The sequence below is a fragment of the Sodiomyces alcalophilus genome (assembly GCF_042370955.1).
Source record: "Sodiomyces alcalophilus JCM 7366 unplaced genomic scaffold ACRALscaffold_2, whole genome shotgun sequence".
In the NCBI taxonomy this organism is placed as follows: domain Eukaryota; kingdom Fungi; phylum Ascomycota; class Sordariomycetes; order Glomerellales; family Plectosphaerellaceae; genus Sodiomyces; species Sodiomyces alcalophilus.
In genome coordinates, this window is record NW_027263533.1 from 4,775,194 (window position 1) to 4,792,129 (window position 16,936).

Genomic DNA, 16,936 nt, shown 5'->3' on the forward strand with positions numbered 1-16,936 from the left:
ACGGCTGTGGACGCCTACCGGGGTCATTCAAGCTGCTCTGCGTTGAGCGGATATTGACCTCATGTCAAAGTGATGAATTGCCATGCGTGGTGGTCGTGTGAATCAGATAAGGATGACGGGAGATCCAGCTCACAGATTAAGTCAGAGATGGCAATGGCTTATTGCCTTGTCGTGGTGCTTTTAGTGAATCAGATAAGACTCTTAAGGTTAAGAGCGTCAGTATATCTCGTCAATGGCTGTGAGGGACGCGGTCGGACGCGCCTTGACCTTGCCGTGTGTGTGTGGACACAGTGTCTTCGGTATGCACACGGCCCACCCATATCCGATTGCAAATATGTACTCAGTACCTTTCTCCTCCTTGTAAAGAAGCTTTTCCCTTGGCTCAAATGGCATTATTCTCCACTAAAACCATCGTCCTGAAGTACCTATGTACATGCCTACCCTGTCTGTACAGTGTTCCAACCCGTGGACTTGCCAGGGGTGCCCCAAAGCTCCAGATCGACCACGAATGCCTTCACCACCAACGCCAACAACGTACTTCGTATGGTCCTGTCGTGAAAATCACAAGGTCAAATAATTTCTCTAGGGGTCCGCTAAACCCATAAACCACCCCATATCCTATATCAGTCTTGTGCGCCGAAATGGCGACGCTCAACAGGAAATATGCCAATCTTCCTGATCTTGTTCGTTCCCGTCCACCGAGGTTTCTCATGATCCCCGTCGTACTAATGGTACACAGGACTCAGCTCCAGATATATACGAAACGCCAGAACTGACCGACGACATCTCTACCGTTCCCGTAAGCACACATGGATCCTCACCATGGGCGCCTGTCCGCATGCCGACTAACCAAAATCCAACGCAGACTACGACCGGCAGATCACAATCGGACGATGAACTCGACGACCACGATGACGATGACGCAACGGGCATCTCTCGATCTCGTCTCCGGATAGACGAGGCTAGATCCCGTTTCCTCCCTTACAGTGTCGACGCAACATCGGCCGATTTTTCCGATCGTGTCGACGGCAAGCGAAAGTCCTACAAAACATCCACGCGCCGACAGCGCATTCTACAAGACGGTACCGAGGGGATTGGCGATTTCAGCGACGATGACGAGCAAGGGGAGAGCCTAGACCGTAAAATCGCACGATTACAGCGGGAGATTGCGGAGGCAAAGGAAGAACATGGGAAGAAGGCAGCCGCATCGGCCTCGCAACCGCCAGAGGGCGATGACCAGGGCGACAAGCTTGCATCTCTCAGCGAGATGCTCGACGAGATATCCGGAATCAGCGAATCTTACATGCGGGGGCCACGGGCTGCCGCTTCTGGGCCAGCGGAACCCACGGCGACACCAGCGGAAACAGGGATGGCTTCTATCGATGGCAGCGCAACCTATACCGTCACTTACGCGCCCACGTACGAACAGAGCCACGCTCTCGCCAAGGCAGCCGATTTCGACCGCCGCCTCATGCTCCTTGAGAAGGCGATTGGCATAAATTCGGCAGCTCTGCCCGAGGTAGACGTCAGTGGTCTCCCACGAGCTATCCTCCCCACCGTGGACGGACTGCAACGTCAGATTGTCACCTTGTCGCAGGCATCAACAACAAACCTCGACGCCATCTCACGGCGCGTTAGGACTCTGACGCAAGAGGCCCAGCAGCTCGAGAAGGCCCGTCAAGGGGCCAAGAGCGCCCAGGAGGCGCTGGAGGCCCAGGGCGTGGCCACCGAGAGGCCCGAGGACTCGGAGCAGACGGCCAAGATCAATGCGCTCTATGGCACCCTGCCGACGATCGAGAACCTTGCGCCCCTCCTCCCGCCCCTGTTGGACCGCCTCAGGTCCCTTCGGACCATCCATGGAGATGCCGCATCCGCGAGCGAGACGCTCGAACGCATAGAGCGGCAGCAGGCGGAGATGGCGGCCGACATCAAGCTGTGGAGAGAGGGTCTAGAGAAGGCCGAGGAGTCCGTAAAGCAAGGTGATGCTACCATGGCTGGAAACATGAAGGCCATGGAAGGTTGGATTAAGGATCTGGAGGCCCGGATGGCGAAGCTTTCTTGATGGTCTCCCAATAGATACCCCATATCGCGTGCTTTTTAAGAGAAATCTGGACACTTGGGAATATGCGTCCCATAATTATAAAGTTATACGAATATAAGTTGCCATACTCTGTGAGAACAAGCATTATTACATACGGATTTGTTTCGTATTACATGTGATAACTAGTTTCGCCGTGTTAGTAATACGCGGGACCAGGGATAGAAGGAGCGCGGGCTATAGTCACGTGATAGAGCCCGGACCTTGTATGCGCTGAAATTTCTCATATTTTAGCTCTCGATTTCATTCCTCCACCACCTTTTCACCTTTCTCTTCCTCCTCTGAAACTGAACGCGAGCAAGCGTTGTGCGTATGCCTATTTGCGTGCTCCTTCAGGTAAGATCCTCGTCTCCCCTTAGCATTCGTATTACGCAGGAATGATGCTACATTATAGCATGTATTACCTGATCATCCCTGATGTATTTTATTATCACCAAGATCTCTGATCCTGCATTATGCTCAACGCTGTTTTCTTGCACTTTTTGTCGAAGACTCTCGAGACTGACTGGAGAAAAGCTGTAGGGATGGTTGTGACGTTGACACGATGACTGCTGTACCTCGGCCGCCAAGTGGGCACTTCAATGTGCTCTACTTTGCGAGTGCCAATTCATTCACATCGAAACAGTACGAAGCACTGCCGGCGCCTCTACCTCTGGGCCAGCTGTTTGATGCCCTAGAGGAGAGGCATCCCGGTATGAAGTCGAATATTCTCGACTCGTGCTTGGTTACCGTCAACTTGGAATATGTAGATGTGCCAGCAGATGGACAGGCGTCAGGTACAATTATCAAGGAAGGGGACGAGGTCGCCATTATCCCCCCGGTCAGCTCGGGTTGACACGTTCAAACTGTTCCGTATTTACGTATCAATGAATACTCTTTACCGTTACGTCCATCTCCTGAACCTTACCAGTTGTCCAATGATCCATCTGTATCTGTATCGATTTGACATGGGCGTATTTAATCAAGCGACTGATTGCTCTGATTGTAAATACCTCTATCCAAGAGCCATCGACTTCGCGTAGTTACGTCGTTGCTAAATTATGGTGATAGTCGTCGCTTTCAGGAACGTCATAGGCATGTGTACCATGCGGGCGGCTACATGCGGGAGTCCATCTTTTCCTGTAGCCCAGAGCGGACAGTGACGTTGAACGAGAGTTGGGAGGAACACACGCCCTGTCTGGTGTAAAAGCAGTCCGTCTCCCCGTCCCGGACGTTTACGCATCTGCTTCCATCACTTCTCTGCTCGTCGAAACGACAAAAGGAGCACTATTCCACTCAAGCTATCCCTATGAGTACTATGACTAGCAGCGGAAGAAGCGCTCCGCGTCGGACTCGGTATCGGTGGGATGTCGGATGGCTTCGAGCTAACGACAAGGGCCATTTCACATGGCAGTGGGCATTGATGAATTGATCAACAAGCAGAGCCACTAACCATGCTTGGTTAATCACTCGACAAAACATGTCCTACTTTCCTTGCTTCTTTGATGTGGACTTGCAAGACCTCATCGACCCCTCGAATCCCGCCGCTCCCCGAGATTTACAGTCCATTCCATTCCATCCCAGGTCGGGACATGCATGGTCCGTACATTTTCTCATCGGCGCTCCATGAGGGGAGGGGAAAATGAAGGGCCAAATCCTCCATCATCTAACATTCGGATTGGGGTGAGGGCATCTGGATTACTTTCCTCCGTGACCCCTATCTTCGAATTCGGTCATGCAGGAATTTGTCAGCTTATGTGTATATAGTGACTCATACACCCAATCCCCCATGGTTGACGTTCCATTCCAAGGGGGGGAGAGACTAATCAAAGCTGGTGAGTAGTCGCAATGAAGAAAGCCTGGTTCGGGAGGCAGATCATAAGTATGTGTCGTCTTTCACTTCGAGAATATTCGGAGTGGAAACAATGAGGGGTTTCATGAGCGTTTCCCCACGCTCTCACTGCGTTCATATCCGTAAGGCGGGGCAACAAAATGTGCGAATGGTCGATGGTTTGGTGGGGATATATAAAGACATTGGCACGACCTGCGTGTTAAAAAAGGAGGGGAGGCGCACGAAGCACGAAGCCTAGACTCTAACACGCAGCACGCAGCACGCAGCACGAAGCTTAGCACCAGCCAGTCTCAGAAGGGAATATCGCAAGATCAAAATCTCCGTCCCATTGCCGCCCAGAGCCACGAGCACCATGACTGTTTACGTCGTGACAGGCACAAGGACCGGTATCGGCCTGGAATACGTCCGCCAACTTGGCCGCTCTAAAGACAACACAATCGTGGCCGCCGTGCGGAACCTTCAGGGAGATCTCGCCGCTCTGCGCGCCGCTCAAGGCGCTTCCGAAGGCACCGTCCACATCATCGAATGCGACGTATCTTCCGAGTCTTCCGTCGCAGGGCTCGCGGCGAGGGTCGAGGGCGCCATCGGCGCAGGAACACAGATTGACGTCATCATCAACAACGCGGCCATCCTGCAGTCGCCGGATCAGACCGGCCTGACGGTGACGCCCGATGCCATCATGTCACATATGAGCACCAATCTCGTGGGACCGGCGCGCGTGCTGCAGGTGTTGCTGCCGCTGCTCTCGCCCATGGCGATTGTGGCCAACATCAGCTCAGGGATCGGCAGCCTCGATATGTTGTCGGACGGGCGAATCGGGGCGGGTGTTACGCCGTATAGCATCAGCAAGGCGGCGCTGAACATGCTGACGGTGCATCAGGCGCAGAACCTCAAGGACAAGGCCATCGTGGTGGCTATCGATCCGGGCCATGTCAAGACGGAGCTGGGCGGGCCCAATGCCGTGGTCGAGATCGAAGATAGCGCGAAGGGAGTGTTGGGTGTGCTCGGCGGACTGAAGCGGGAGGACACGGGCAAGTTCCTGTTGTATAAGGGAACGGAGCTGCCGTGGTGAGGAAGAGGTAGAAGGCAGGCTGGTGCTGCGGCCATCCATTCAATCCTGGATGGGAAGACGAAGAGGCGCCGGATCGGAGTACTATACCTGGCGGATGTTCTGCTCGTGCACTTACAGACTTGAGAAACTCGAGTCGTTCTGGTACGCTTCGTTGAACGTCTGTCCCTGCGCCAGGGTGAGCGGTATATGCGGTTGTCCGGATGTTGATGGCATTTCCAATACCATGTTGGCCTCATGTCTCATCTTGAGGCATGATTTCATGAGCGTCCACGGAGCGTCAGTGATAGGGAGCGGCGACGAGCTGTCAGTATAGCCGAGTAGGCTGAAAAGAAAACGTTCCAACCAAGTATGTTGGTACAAGCGTTAGTAGTAGCATGGACGAAGTAGTGTATTATTAGCGCATGTTCCAACCCCTTTACCCAGGTTAACCGTGATGCTAGCATTTCAGCCGGATACCCTAAATATGCTTTAGTGTGGAAGTAGCTATTTTTCCGTTATTGGTGTCACGTTATGTTGTACTTTTGGCTTCTTCCCGTGCAGGCACACGACACACACCAATCATCCACAATTACGAAATATGTACGTTGTACTTCGTACGTTGTACTCCGTACTGCCTGCAGGAACACCCGGCACTCAAACCAACCCTGTCATCTCCCCCCTCAACTTGGACCTTTTCCTTTTGTATCTCAATTCTCTCTTGCGTCGATCTAGTCCACAATGCCACAAGCCGGAAGATTCTTGGCCTTTTCATTTTACCTTTTGTTTTTGTTCTATTATTTTTCTTTTTTTATTCTAGCCCAGAAATGCCAATTTACAGACAGGCGAACCCTGTTTCGGCTCCCCACCAAAGCTTTCCTTCTTTTGTCCATCTCGGCGGCGAGAAAACAGAACACCAACAACATCAGCAGAGCAGAGCCTGGAACTTCGGCCCTCAATTCCTTCCAACTATCTACAACGTAGGTACAATCCGTTGTACATATGTTTGGAAGACCATCTTACATAAGACTGAACCGCAAGCATGGCTCTTGTCTCGTTGGCACTTGAAAGAAAGCAACTGCAAATCGAGGGCCGCCGTTCAGTCTGTGCATGTGCAATGCAATGGACCGACCATGCGGGGATCGCGGGGCGAATGAGACAATGAGATGGGGAAGGAGGCTGCTTGGGGCTGCACGCCACGCCGCATCCACACCCAATCTCTCTTTTCTGCACCCCTGAGGTGCAATATGAAGGTGGGTATCTACAGGGACAAGGGCCTAACGCTCCCCTACGTTGTAGGTGGTACTTCTCTCTCTCTCTCTCGTGTCTTCGTAGTCAGATTGGCTGAATAGGTTCTTGGTGTGACCAAGGCCGTGGGATTACTTACTTGGCTGTGGGTCTCATCTGTGCTGAGAACGATGAGCCGCCTTTCCGAGCGAACAAAGAAGAAACCGTACGTTGTACGTTGTTTGTGCCTGACACCGGACCGTTGTTGACCGATCCAGCAACATCTTTCAGAGTCGATATTCTTCTTCTACTTCGTCGCGGATCTCATCATCACTTTCCACCCATCTGAATGCGGCGCAGAGCTACTAAAGATAAGCCGGTGTCGCATATCGACTGTGGCTTGCCTCGAAGCGTCCACGCGAGACACATGGCACTTTTGCGCCTCCTTACCCTTCCCGGCTCTTGCTACGGTATGAATTTACCCGGATTCAGGCTAAATGACCAGAAGCTGGGGAGACCCGGTCGACTTGCCGTTCCCCACATTTCTCTCCTCTTGGCCTTTTTCATCTAGTACTCGAGGCCAACCGAGAGGACGGGGTGATTGTGTCAGGTGCTCACTGTTCGCTCCAACTGCCAAGAGGTCTGCTACCTACCCCGACCAACGAGTTCCGCGGGGGAGAAGGGGCAGAAGAGCAGTCAATCCCATGGGGAGAGGGTCCCATTGGAGAAGCTTACCGAGAAATCCCCCATGTTATCGATCTCGTGGGTCATCCACCGAACGCTGCATTGCGAACCAATTGACAGCTTGCCCGGACCACCCCCAGATTGACGACCGTAGGTTGTACGTTGTATTGGGACTCGAAATCCTTCAGAAGTTCAGCAGCCGGGTCTGGGTGGCTCTCGAATCAGTCATATCACGATCATGCGCTCTGTTCTTCAGGTCGAGAACTCCCCTCGGATGATCCTGTTGGTGCTGGGCGAACAGGCGGCCCCCAACTCTGAAAGCCTGGAATCTGCAAAACAGACGAACGTGATGATTTTATCCGTTTCGATATTTCGGCAATGCCGTCTCCAACTAACCTGCAGTCTTTGGTACCGAGATGATAGTTCGATGCAGGGTGCAGTTATTAAGGATACTGCCTGGGCCTTGTCTTGCGCCAACATTGCGACACTATATTTCGATTGCCACATGGCATTGGGTCGTCGCGCTTTTTTGCATTCTCAGCGAGATTTGAAGCGAAAAGACTAATGAGCCCATCATACAAAGCGCCGTTCCCACGAACAAATCCCGTCCCCACTACCTACTAAGCATCACATGCCACAGTGAGGGCAGGCTGGTCCTGGCACGCCCACCACGCTAAAGACGGGTTGCTACTGGTAACATTTACATCATCAAATGCTGGCCGGGTTGTCGTATCACGCGTCCCTTCAACTACCGTGGTAGATAGGTAATAATTACGGGACACAAGAACTTTAACGCCACAATCACTTCGCGGGCGGCGGCAAGCGGCTGCTCCTACGACGACGACGACGACAACGACGAGAGCCGTGCAAGGTGCAACGTCCGAAATCTTACCTAGTCCGGCACTCCCCTTGGGGGTTTTGCATCATCAACCGGCCTTTACCGAGAGCCGGCTCCATTAGTATCAGGAGACCCGTCGACCGTCGACCGTCGACCGTAGACTGTTGACCGCTGGCCGTTGACCGCTGGCCGTTGACCGCTGACTGTTGATTGTCGACTGTTGACCGTTGACCGTTGACCGTTGACCGTTGACCGTTGACCTTGACAATACAAGGCTCCAAGATTCGTGCTCGGTACGGCATTCCAATCAAAACGAGAGATTCGTCCAGTGAACTGTTAGCGGATGCGTTTGCGCGCTACCCGAGCAAAGCCATGCTGCTAAGATTTGAGTACCTTACGAACTAGTGCCAAAATTCACCCCGTACCTACGGCTTTCGCCTCGGCGGCTACAGCTTCCACGAATGTTCTACCTCGTAATAAGGCGTGCCTAAGTCGGGTAGGCTAGCGAGAACCACTGGGAATCCACCTGTACGAGCGTCCTCTTGGACACCGTTCACCCCACATTCACCCCTTCCATGCACACTTGGCCCCCTGGGGAACAGAGAGTGGAGATTATGCCAAGGGATTGGACTAGGTTGACTCCCTGATGGCCATACCGCCGCCCCCTGTGTCTCATCATTTCGGGAAACTGGACCGGACAGCAAGCTGGTCCTTTCACGCCACAGGGTGCCCTGAAGTCAGCTTAGCCTCTAACGACCCGATGCCATGCTGACCGAGACTGGATACCCAAGAAATACCAAGATGGAAAGACAGCAACATATCCCGGAATGTTGGTCGGCCCAAGCTGGCACAGGCTCTATTTTCTATCACATTTCTCTATGTACAACGTATGTACAACGTACGTTGTACACCCACCCAACACCTCGACCCGACCGGGGCAAAACCTGGGGCGCTCCGGGGCCATACCTCCTACGTTATATTCTGGGGGACCAACTCTGGGGCTGATCCTGCCAACGCAGAGCCACATCTATGTGGCGATGTAGTCGGCCCAACAATAATGAAAGTCATATGCGAATCATACTGGCGTCGTGAAATCGCGAATCGCATCGTCAAAGGCAAAAAGAAGGCGCGCCGGAGGCAAAACGAGCAAGTCTAGAATAACCGCACAACGTATTCGATACACTGAGAAGCATGGAATGATTGATGGCCTGGACGAGGCGCCTGTACTCACTCTCTCACTTCCCGTTCTCCCTCTGCCTGTGCTGGTTTGAGGTCTCTCGGCATGGGAGGCTAAAAGCCCGACCTTGAGGTTGGTTCATGTGTTTGGCTGTTTGGCGACCGAATATGATTGAGTGCTCAATATGATTCTCCTTGGCGTCTCCTAGCCTTGCAGTTTTCGGTTGCGGAGGACAAGGGCGAAGAAGTGTTCTTTGGGTGTTCGGGAGCACCACTAGCACGCTCCGGCGGCACAGACGTTGCAATAGAACCACCCACGCCTGGTCCTCGTCGCACCCCACCCCCATTCGTTACTTTCGTTCCTCTGCTTTTTTACCAAACCGGCCTGGCCCGTTGGGACATCCTGGGGGGAAGCCCTTCATGGTACGACGGCTTTTACGGGCTTAGTCTGGAAATCGACACGGCCAGTCACTGGCTACAGCTTCGTATCCCTGTCGCGACGCGGGACCTACCAGTCGGCTGATGGCTAATTGGGCATAGCGCGTCTTCTCCCCCCGTTTTGTTCGCGTTCATGTTCATTCGATGGGAGAATGTCCCCATGGGTGGTGCATCATGCCCCATGGATCTGGATCTGAAATCCGGTCCGCTTGTCCGTCAATGCAGGCCCTCTTGGTCCCTTGGTCTCGTCGCCCCTGGGGCGAACTCCATCGGAGACGGCCAGGGCTCTGCCCCATGGACCGACTGACAGCTCGTTCCTCCCCCATATATCTAGACCTGGGGTCCCCCGCCTCTTCCCATCGTCTTCATCCTCATCCTCATCCTCTCTCCCTCCGACACACACAACTCTCTCTCTCCTCTCAACCTCCTCCTTCCCTTGTTCAATATCAAGTGGCAGAGTCTGTACAGCTTCTCGACCGCTCGTACAGCAACAGAAGAGAGGAACACCCGTGTCAACACCCCCGGTTTCGTCGTCTTCATCAGTCACCATGGGACGATTCACCTACTTCAAGCAGGCGAAGCCCAATGCCGAGGCGACGGCTGCGGCAGTAGAGGAGGCCCCTCAGTTTGAGAGGGTCACCTGGCACAAGGATCCCGGTCTGAGGAAGCTTTACTTCTACGCCATTGTTCTTTGCGTGTCGTCCGCTTCCACCGGTTACGATGGGTACGTCTGAAAACAGAGTCTTGACACGGACATGATGGTTCGCATTATACTGACTGGACTTGCTTTGTAGCATGTTCTTCAACTCTGTCCAGAACTTCGATTCTTGGACCGAGTTCTTCGGCAACCCCTCCGGCAGTGATCTCGGTCTTCTCGTCGCCCTCTACCAGATTGGTTCCGTCGTCTCGATTCCTATTGTTCCCTTCATTACCGATAACTATGGCCGTCGTCTCTCCATCGCGATTGGCTTCGTCATCATGATTGTCGGTGCTGTCATGCAGGGTGCTGCTCAGGACTATGGAAGTATGACTTCACCGCTTGTATCGCCCTCGGCGCCTTGATCAGTTTGCTAACAAGCGTGCGTCTAGCTTTCGCTGGTGGTCGTGTCCTCCTCGGTTTCGGCAACTCGTTCGCCCAGATCGCCTCGCCCATGTTGCTCACTGAGATCTGCCATCCTCAGCATCGTGCCCGTCTCACCACCGTCTACAACTGTCTCTGGAACCTTGGTGCCCTCATCGTCGCCTGGACCGCCTTCGGTACCAACTTCCTGGACAACGAGTGGTCGTGGCGTATCCCTGCCATCCTCCAGGGTGCCCCCTCTTTCGTCCAGCTGCTCTTCCTGTGGTGTAAGTTTTCAATGCCCCCCACCCCCGCAATAAAACGCCATTCCATATCGCATCAATGTCACTAACATGATCCGCAGGGGTCCCTGAGTCTCCCCGTTTCCTCATCGCCAAGGACCGCCACGACGAGGCCCTGTCCATCCTCGCCAAGTACCACGCCAACGGCGATGCCGACCACCCCACCGTCCAGTTCGAGTTCCGTGAGATTCGCGACACCATCAAGCTCGAGCAGATCGCCAACACCAGCACCAAGTATGTCGACTTCTTCCGCACCAAGGGCAACCGCTACCGTCTCATTGTCATCATCTCGCTCGGTATCTTCTCCCAGTGGTCCGGTAACGCCATTATCTCCAACTACACTGCTATTCTGTACAAGAATGCCGGTATTTCCGACAACACCGCCCGTCTTGGTCTCAACGCTGGATCCACCTCGATGGCTATGATTGTCTCCATCAGCTTCGCCATGATGGTCGATAAGCTCGGTCGTCGCCCCACCTTCCTGCTCGCCACCGGTGGTATGTGCGGTACTCTCGTCATCTGGACTCTCACCTGCGGTCTCTACGAGCAGAAGAACGCCCCTGGCTCCAACCACGCCATGATTTTCTTCATCTGGCTGTTCCAGTTCTTCTACTCCACCGCGTGGTCTGGTCTCCTCATCGGCTACGCCGTCGAGATTCTCCCCTACTCCCTCCGTGCCAAGGGTCTCATGATCCTCAACATTGCCATCCAGGTCGCCCTCCTCCTCAACAACTACGCCAACCCTCTCGCCCTCAAGGCCTGGGAGGGCGACAAGGAGACTGGTCTCGGCGGCAACACCTGGCGCCTGTACCTCATCTACTCCATCTGGGTCTTCCTCGAGCTCTGCTTCGTCTACTTTATGTACGTCGAGACTCGTGGCCCCACCCTCGAGGAGCTTGTCAAGGTCATCGACGGCCCGGATGCCGCGGTCGCCGCCATTGATCTCGGCCAGATCGACAAGGAGCAGAGCCTCCAGGCCGAGGGCGAGCACACCGAGGAGAAGGTCACTCCCCAGGAGAAGGCTTAATCGTTGGGAACGTATATTTTTCATTCCTCTTCTTTCTTTTTGTCCTTGTCTTTAATCAAACCAGTTGTTTCTCCCAGCCTGGTGGACCGGCTTTCTTTTACTGTTTGGCCGTTGATGCCCTGGTGGATGCGTTACGAGATAGGACTTGTATAATGCTTTTTTAAAACACTTTCCCCCTACGATACCAATATGTCATGACGGACTCCCTTGTTTGGATTTCCTGGTGGAAGCACAACTATATGGGTGTTCCTGGCGGCATTATACTTTATATATATACATACACTTGCAATATAGATACCCGTTTTTGCAGTGCAAACAATCTCTTGTTCCCATTGTGGTGATATGTGACTGCGAGTTGAAAAAGATCTTGGGACTTTTGTCTCAATTTTCCCTCTCAAACAACTTGATCCGCCTTGGTGCGCTCTTCTCGAGGTCGCCCCTTCTCCGCCTTTTCACCCTTACCTTCTCCCGCTCTTCCTTCACGGCATGCTGCAGTTTCGATCAGTTGCCAGTCCCGCCAAGCCTGCAACCTCTGCACCCCGGTTCCATGTGCACACGCTGGGGCAATTTATGCAGGTTTGATGAGCAGCCAAGCAGCCAGTTAAAACGACGGTATTGTAATGGTGATACATAGTATAATAAATAATACTAATTTAATACTCAACTTGATTGTATGAATGAAGCGACGGAGCGAGTCGCCGTTCGAGTTGCCTCCTTTTCCCCTGGGGCCGAGTTCATTTATTCCATGCACATTTAATACCGACCGCATACACTAATTACGATACGGACCATGGACGCAGTTCCAATGCGACGTTGGGCGATGATCCCAGATCCACTGCGCATCAGACTTACCTTTTTACCACATTCATTGCAACGTACTTTGTACAACTTGACTAGATGGGTCACTTGCAGCTTTGTTGTCCTGGGCAGTGAAGACGCGCCGAGTATACGCCGACTAAGCAAATAGTAGTGGACTGGTGAGTGAACTTGAGTGGTAAGATTGCTGCCAAGTTGAAGAGAGAGAGGGACGCTCAAGGCCTGCGCTTCTCTCCTGTGTCTGTCTGCTTGACATGGAGGACATGGAAGACGCGGCGGAATGCCACCTCTCCATTGTCTTCAGGGCCCGTCGCAGTTAATTCCATTATAATGGTATATTGCATGCCCGGCGTCCGTTCCAAATTCCGCAGGAATTCCTCTGGTCTCAGCTGAGTAAAGGGAGCCTGGAAAAAAGAAATTAATCATAGTAATGAAGCATGAGAAAGACGAATAATCGGAAATAGCTACTATTACCTACCTAGGTACTTCCAAGTTGTACCGCATCGGCCGCAAAAGTTCCGCTAAATGTTAAAGTCAATAGCTTCGAAACATTTGTGGAATCACTCGTCGAGACAGTGTCCTTTCCCAAATCTATCGAAGCAGGGCGACATTGACTCTGCCGGAACTTTTGTCATGTGGCTGCCCTCCGTCCGTCCGCCTTGCTGCGGCACTATCCGAAAAGGTGATCACAGACCGTCGACGGAGATACGGCAACGGTTCCGATAAGAGAAACCTTTCCATATACCACCCCTCCCCCCTTTCCTACTCCCCCATCCTTGCTTTCCTCGTTCTCAATGGACGGTTTGCTTCCAGCCGACCAGGTAGGCGTCGACTCGGGCAGTAAAGTGAGACAAGACAGTTCTGCAAGTGCGCTCTGGCTGACTTTCTACCCTCTTCATTCATTGTACGACGATGCAGGTCGTCGTCGTCTCTTTAGTCGTCATTGGCCACCGATTCCACGCCGCGCTGCCAAATGTCTTCTTCGTCTTTACATTTTGTCCTCGCGTCTCTTCACCGGCTTTTTGTTTTTCTTTTCTTTTCTTTTCATTACCTATTACTATTCTTATTTCATTCTAACCATTTACTCCCCATCGGTTCCCTATCTCATTGGATGACCTCGCTGGTGCCCGTTCCGATCTGTATTCCGCCCTACCTACGGCCGACCGGGGGGCTTCATTCGGCCTCTCTCCCCCATATGCACCCCATTCCATTCCATACCTTTGCTATCCACTCTGACCTGATTCCTCCTTTACCATGTCATGTCCCCATCTCTGCCCCGTCTTACCAGTCCCACTTCCTCCCCCTGTGACCTGTCTCGAACCAAAAGTAACTCTGCATGCATTTGATGCTTTTATTTTTATTCTCGCGGAATCCACCGTTATATTGACGTGGCTACTCGGGGAACCCGGCATCGCCATCCCGACTCCGGTTCCGTAACATTGACCGCCGCACCGAGATGCCAGCTGGTGGGACGCGGATAGGCACTGCGGTACATATGCAAGGGCGCCCTTCCTCGCACGTGTTTTTATGTATTGCTTTGCTGGCAGGACTGGGTGCCCAACTTGATGCAACTGCGGCGAGCCGAGTTCGCATGGTTGGTTACCCGCCTGGAATGCCCCCCATCCCCCATCCCTTCTTGGCCGCGTTTGGCCCCATCGTGGAGTGTAATCGACAATTCGCTTCCCCATCCTCCCACATTTCGGCCCCTTTCTGACAGCTCCGCTTCCAGCAGTTTGTTTTGGGGGGAAAGCTCCACCGTCGGAAGAGGACAGAAGGAGGGGGTGGATGGTGTGGAGGAACGTTGGGGTACGTACGTTGTACGTTGTACGCTGTATATCAGGGTAATCGTCGGGGGATCCCCCTTGAGCTGCGTGTGGCCCCGTATATTTACAGTCCACCAGTTGTATTCGCTCTTCACTTGCCCGCCGCAACGACTAGGCAACGCCTCCCGACGGAGCTCTGCAGCCGCCCTCCGATTTCCCCCTCTTCTTCCCACCACCACTGGTCCAGTGGCTTGTGCGACGCGACGGCGGCCCCCAAATCTGCCCAGCGGGCCTTTTCTCGGGCCCTTTGTCCTGTTCAATCGTGGGGAACTAGCTGGTTGATCGGATGCGAATTTGCTACGCCGCAGTTCCGCGCCTGGCGACGTGTCAAATGACGTAGCATTATAGGCACGCTATTCCAGCGCGCGCAAATCTCATCCTGGGATCGTCTTTTCGCGTCGAGCTGGGTCTCGAGAGAATCCTCGCGTCATCGCCTTTACGCCCTTCCCAGCGCTCTTTGCCTTGTTTTGAGATGACCGATTTGACTACACTTCGAGGCTATTCTTCCCACGACGCTGAGACGATGCTGAGATCCGAGTTGTGAAAAGAAGCTGTCCAGATACGCAACCACCTTGAACCGAAACCAAGGGCGAGCTCCCTTTCATCGACGCCCGCCTCTTCATTGTCCTGCTCTTTTTCTGAAGGATGCCTTTTGAGATTTCGATAAGCAGAGGAAATGCGCCGAGAAGAAAACAGCCTGAGATACTTGCATCCTCGGTGGACGAGGCTGAAAACCAAAACGTTACCGCTCCGAGTGGAGGGCCCGGCATACGCAACACAACGACGGGGTGATGACTGCTTCCCTGCAGCTTCCCAACCATATGGGAGATAAAAGATGTCTTCCCTGTCTAGGTTCGTCGCCAGGCTGCAGAACAGGTCACGCATCTGTGTGTTTCATCCAGGCTTCCCAGTTGGAAATCCCACGCAGTGTTTGTTCCATGTAAAGTCCGGCTGCAGTTGAACTCGCATCCATTGAAGCTCATGGTTCATTTGTACATCACATTCAGTATAATACACGATGGCTTCTGAAATTAAGCCCAAGGTCGGTCGGCCTCCCCAGCTGCGTCGTTTTTCAGTACACTCTGCTCGACATTCGAATCGCCTTGGCAAACGAGCGAGACGGCATAGCAAGGCATCCTCACTTGCCACTTGCAAAAAAAAAAAAAAAAAAAAAAAAAAAAAAAAAACAGCACCATTATTGAGCGCCGTGTTGATTGGGGCACCTTGAATGGTTGGACCGATGGTTTCGTATTCGAAGCGGCTCAGAGTGCTCCCTGGAGCCTGGGCTGGATTCTTTGACGACATCCAACTAAGGACAGTGCGACATGTTCGGCCACAGGTCCCGGGCGTACGCCATCAATATGCATGTGATGGCGCTGCTGCTGTTGCTATTGTTTGTTGCTGTTCTTCATCACAACTCCCCCGTGCTCTCCAAAGGGGCCTATAATATGTGTGTTCCTCGAATGTGCTGACCAAACTCTACCGTCGTGATGTTGGCGGCCGTCTAGAGAGTGGCGAGAGTGGCGAGCAAAAACAGGTCGGTGTTGTGCTTCTGCTTCTCCGTCTTATCGAATGTCCTTGATACCCGGGGCCGCATAGACCTCGACCTGACGGCGGCCTTTTCTGAGCAGAAACTCGATGGCGCCAAAGTCGCGTTTATCGATGGTGATGTGCTTATCGAACTCGGACCTAATTATATATGGGGTTCTCGTCAGTCGCCATGGTATCGGAGACGTAGGGACTCATGGGGAGTTAACGGGGAGCCATACCGGGCAAACGATCGAAAATGAGGCTGAGTCGCCTATGGGTAATCACGGAGTGCCAAACGTCAGCTTCCCCATATCGTATATATGCCGCGTCGTCTTCAATAAGGAAATACCTCTGGCTTGTTGCGAATCGCTCGAAGACATTGCCGATACAGAGAGAGGACCTCTCTCTGGAGCCCGGACAAGCCTCGCTTGCGGACCGCCATGGACACGCGCCGCAGTGCTGTGGGCTTCAGGTGGGTCGTCTATATGTCGAGCTTTGCTAGAGGGCAGAACAGACAACTACCTCTGTCGAGTCGAGCGAATGGCCAGGCGTGGAGCTATTGAGTGAGCTCTCGCAGTCGCGCCCGTTGCGTGTTGATGTTAGGATTTCGGTCAGTCGGCCACCAAGGTACCGAGGGCAGACTGTTACGTCATTAGTAATCATCTGGACCGTCCAACCAAGCCACCCGAATTGTGGCGCATTCCTCCGCCACTATTCCGTACAACGCCATTGTACCGGCGATTTGCAGATATCAAGGTCCGGCGCTCCAAATTTAAGACTTGGACGACGATTTCTCACCCTGCTCCTTTCAAGACATCCTCGTGCACTTTCTATTCTGTCTGCTTCAAGACTCTTTCCTAGGGATGACCCTGTAGCTGTCACGGATGCCTGACAAAACGGGAGTCTTGAGTTTAGGAGTGCGCTAAGCCCGGTTTGTACATGCCGATTGACCGACCGCGAAATCACATCATCGGTAGCTGTGTAGATCACCGACTTCGTCTAACGATTGATTCCCTTTTCCCTTTGCCGACTAATAGA

General features: G+C 53.2%; 5 protein-coding genes across 5 annotated transcripts; 4 read left to right on the forward strand and 1 right to left on the reverse strand.

Annotated features, from left to right (window-relative positions):
- The first annotated feature begins 503 nt into the window (after positions 1-503).
- Positions 504-2,175, forward strand: ACRALDRAFT_1075210 (uncharacterized protein). The gene is made up of 3 exons (XM_071018345.1): positions 504-683; positions 740-799; positions 866-2,175. The coding sequence occupies exons 1-3, from the start codon at positions 642-644 to the stop codon at positions 2,060-2,062; spliced, it is 1,299 nt and encodes a 432-aa protein (XP_070877784.1). The 5' UTR covers positions 504-641; the 3' UTR covers positions 2,063-2,175.
- A 172-nt stretch (positions 2,176-2,347) lies between these two features.
- On the forward strand, positions 2,348-3,113 carry ACRALDRAFT_1075211 (uncharacterized protein). The gene is made up of 2 exons (XM_071018346.1): positions 2,348-2,434; positions 2,615-3,113. The coding sequence occupies exon 2, from the start codon at positions 2,643-2,645 to the stop codon at positions 2,931-2,933; it is 291 nt and encodes a 96-aa protein (XP_070877785.1). The 5' UTR covers positions 2,348-2,434; positions 2,615-2,642; the 3' UTR covers positions 2,934-3,113.
- Positions 3,114-3,843: 730 nt separating this feature from the next.
- Positions 3,844-5,434, forward strand: ACRALDRAFT_1061875 (uncharacterized protein). The gene has a single exon (XM_071016497.1). The coding sequence runs from the start codon at positions 4,282-4,284 to the stop codon at positions 4,999-5,001; it is 720 nt and encodes a 239-aa protein (XP_070877786.1). The 5' UTR covers positions 3,844-4,281; the 3' UTR covers positions 5,002-5,434.
- A 4,243-nt stretch (positions 5,435-9,677) lies between these two features.
- Positions 9,678-12,058, forward strand: ACRALDRAFT_1061876 (uncharacterized protein). Its single transcript, XM_071016498.1, has 4 exons — positions 9,678-10,064; positions 10,135-10,364; positions 10,430-10,687; positions 10,765-12,058. Exons 1-4 carry the CDS (start codon positions 9,889-9,891, stop codon positions 11,727-11,729), a joined length of 1,629 nt encoding a protein of 542 aa, XP_070877787.1. The 5' UTR covers positions 9,678-9,888; the 3' UTR covers positions 11,730-12,058.
- Positions 12,059-15,555: 3,497 nt separating this feature from the next.
- ACRALDRAFT_1075214 (uncharacterized protein) lies at positions 15,556-16,475 on the reverse strand. Its single transcript, XM_071018347.1, has 3 exons — positions 16,248-16,475; positions 16,138-16,169; positions 15,556-16,057 (listed from the first exon to the last, which is right to left on the reverse strand). Exons 1-3 carry the CDS (start codon positions 16,338-16,340, stop codon positions 15,934-15,936), a joined length of 249 nt encoding a protein of 82 aa, XP_070877788.1. The 5' UTR covers positions 16,341-16,475; the 3' UTR covers positions 15,556-15,933.
- Positions 16,476-16,936: the final 461 nt, after the last annotated feature.

Excerpts from the sequence above, each read along its gene's own strand:
- ACRALDRAFT_1075211 (XM_071018346.1), top strand. The coding sequence starts at position 2,643 with ATGACTGCTGTACCTCGGCCGCCAAGTGGGCACTTCAATGTGCTCTAC.
- ACRALDRAFT_1061876 (XM_071016498.1), top strand. The coding sequence starts at position 9,889 with ATGGGACGATTCACCTACTTCAAGCAGGCGAAGCCCAATGCCGAGGCG. Across the intron at positions 10,365-10,429 it reads TGCTGCTCAGGACTATGGAA|CTTTCGCTGGTGGTCGTGTC; the intron begins GTATGACTTCAC and ends GCGTGCGTCTAG. Across the intron at positions 10,688-10,764 it reads CCAGCTGCTCTTCCTGTGGT|GGGTCCCTGAGTCTCCCCGT; the intron begins GTAAGTTTTCAA and ends CATGATCCGCAG.
- ACRALDRAFT_1061875 (XM_071016497.1), top strand. The coding sequence starts at position 4,282 with ATGACTGTTTACGTCGTGACAGGCACAAGGACCGGTATCGGCCTGGAA.
- ACRALDRAFT_1075210 (XM_071018345.1), top strand. The coding sequence starts at position 642 with ATGGCGACGCTCAACAGGAAATATGCCAATCTTCCTGATCTT. Across the intron at positions 684-739 it reads ATGCCAATCTTCCTGATCTT|GACTCAGCTCCAGATATATA; the intron begins GTTCGTTCCCGT and ends AATGGTACACAG. Across the intron at positions 800-865 it reads ACGACATCTCTACCGTTCCC|ACTACGACCGGCAGATCACA; the intron begins GTAAGCACACAT and ends AATCCAACGCAG.
- ACRALDRAFT_1075214 (XM_071018347.1), bottom strand. The coding sequence starts at position 16,340 with ATGGCGGTCCGCAAGCGAGGCTTGTCCGGGCTCCAGAGAGAGGTCCTC. Across the intron at positions 16,170-16,247 it reads CGATTCGCAACAAGCCAGAG|GCGACTCAGCCTCATTTTCG; the intron begins GTATTTCCTTAT and ends GATTACCCATAG. Across the intron at positions 16,058-16,137 it reads CATTTTCGATCGTTTGCCCG|GTCCGAGTTCGATAAGCACA; the intron begins GTATGGCTCCCC and ends ATATATAATTAG.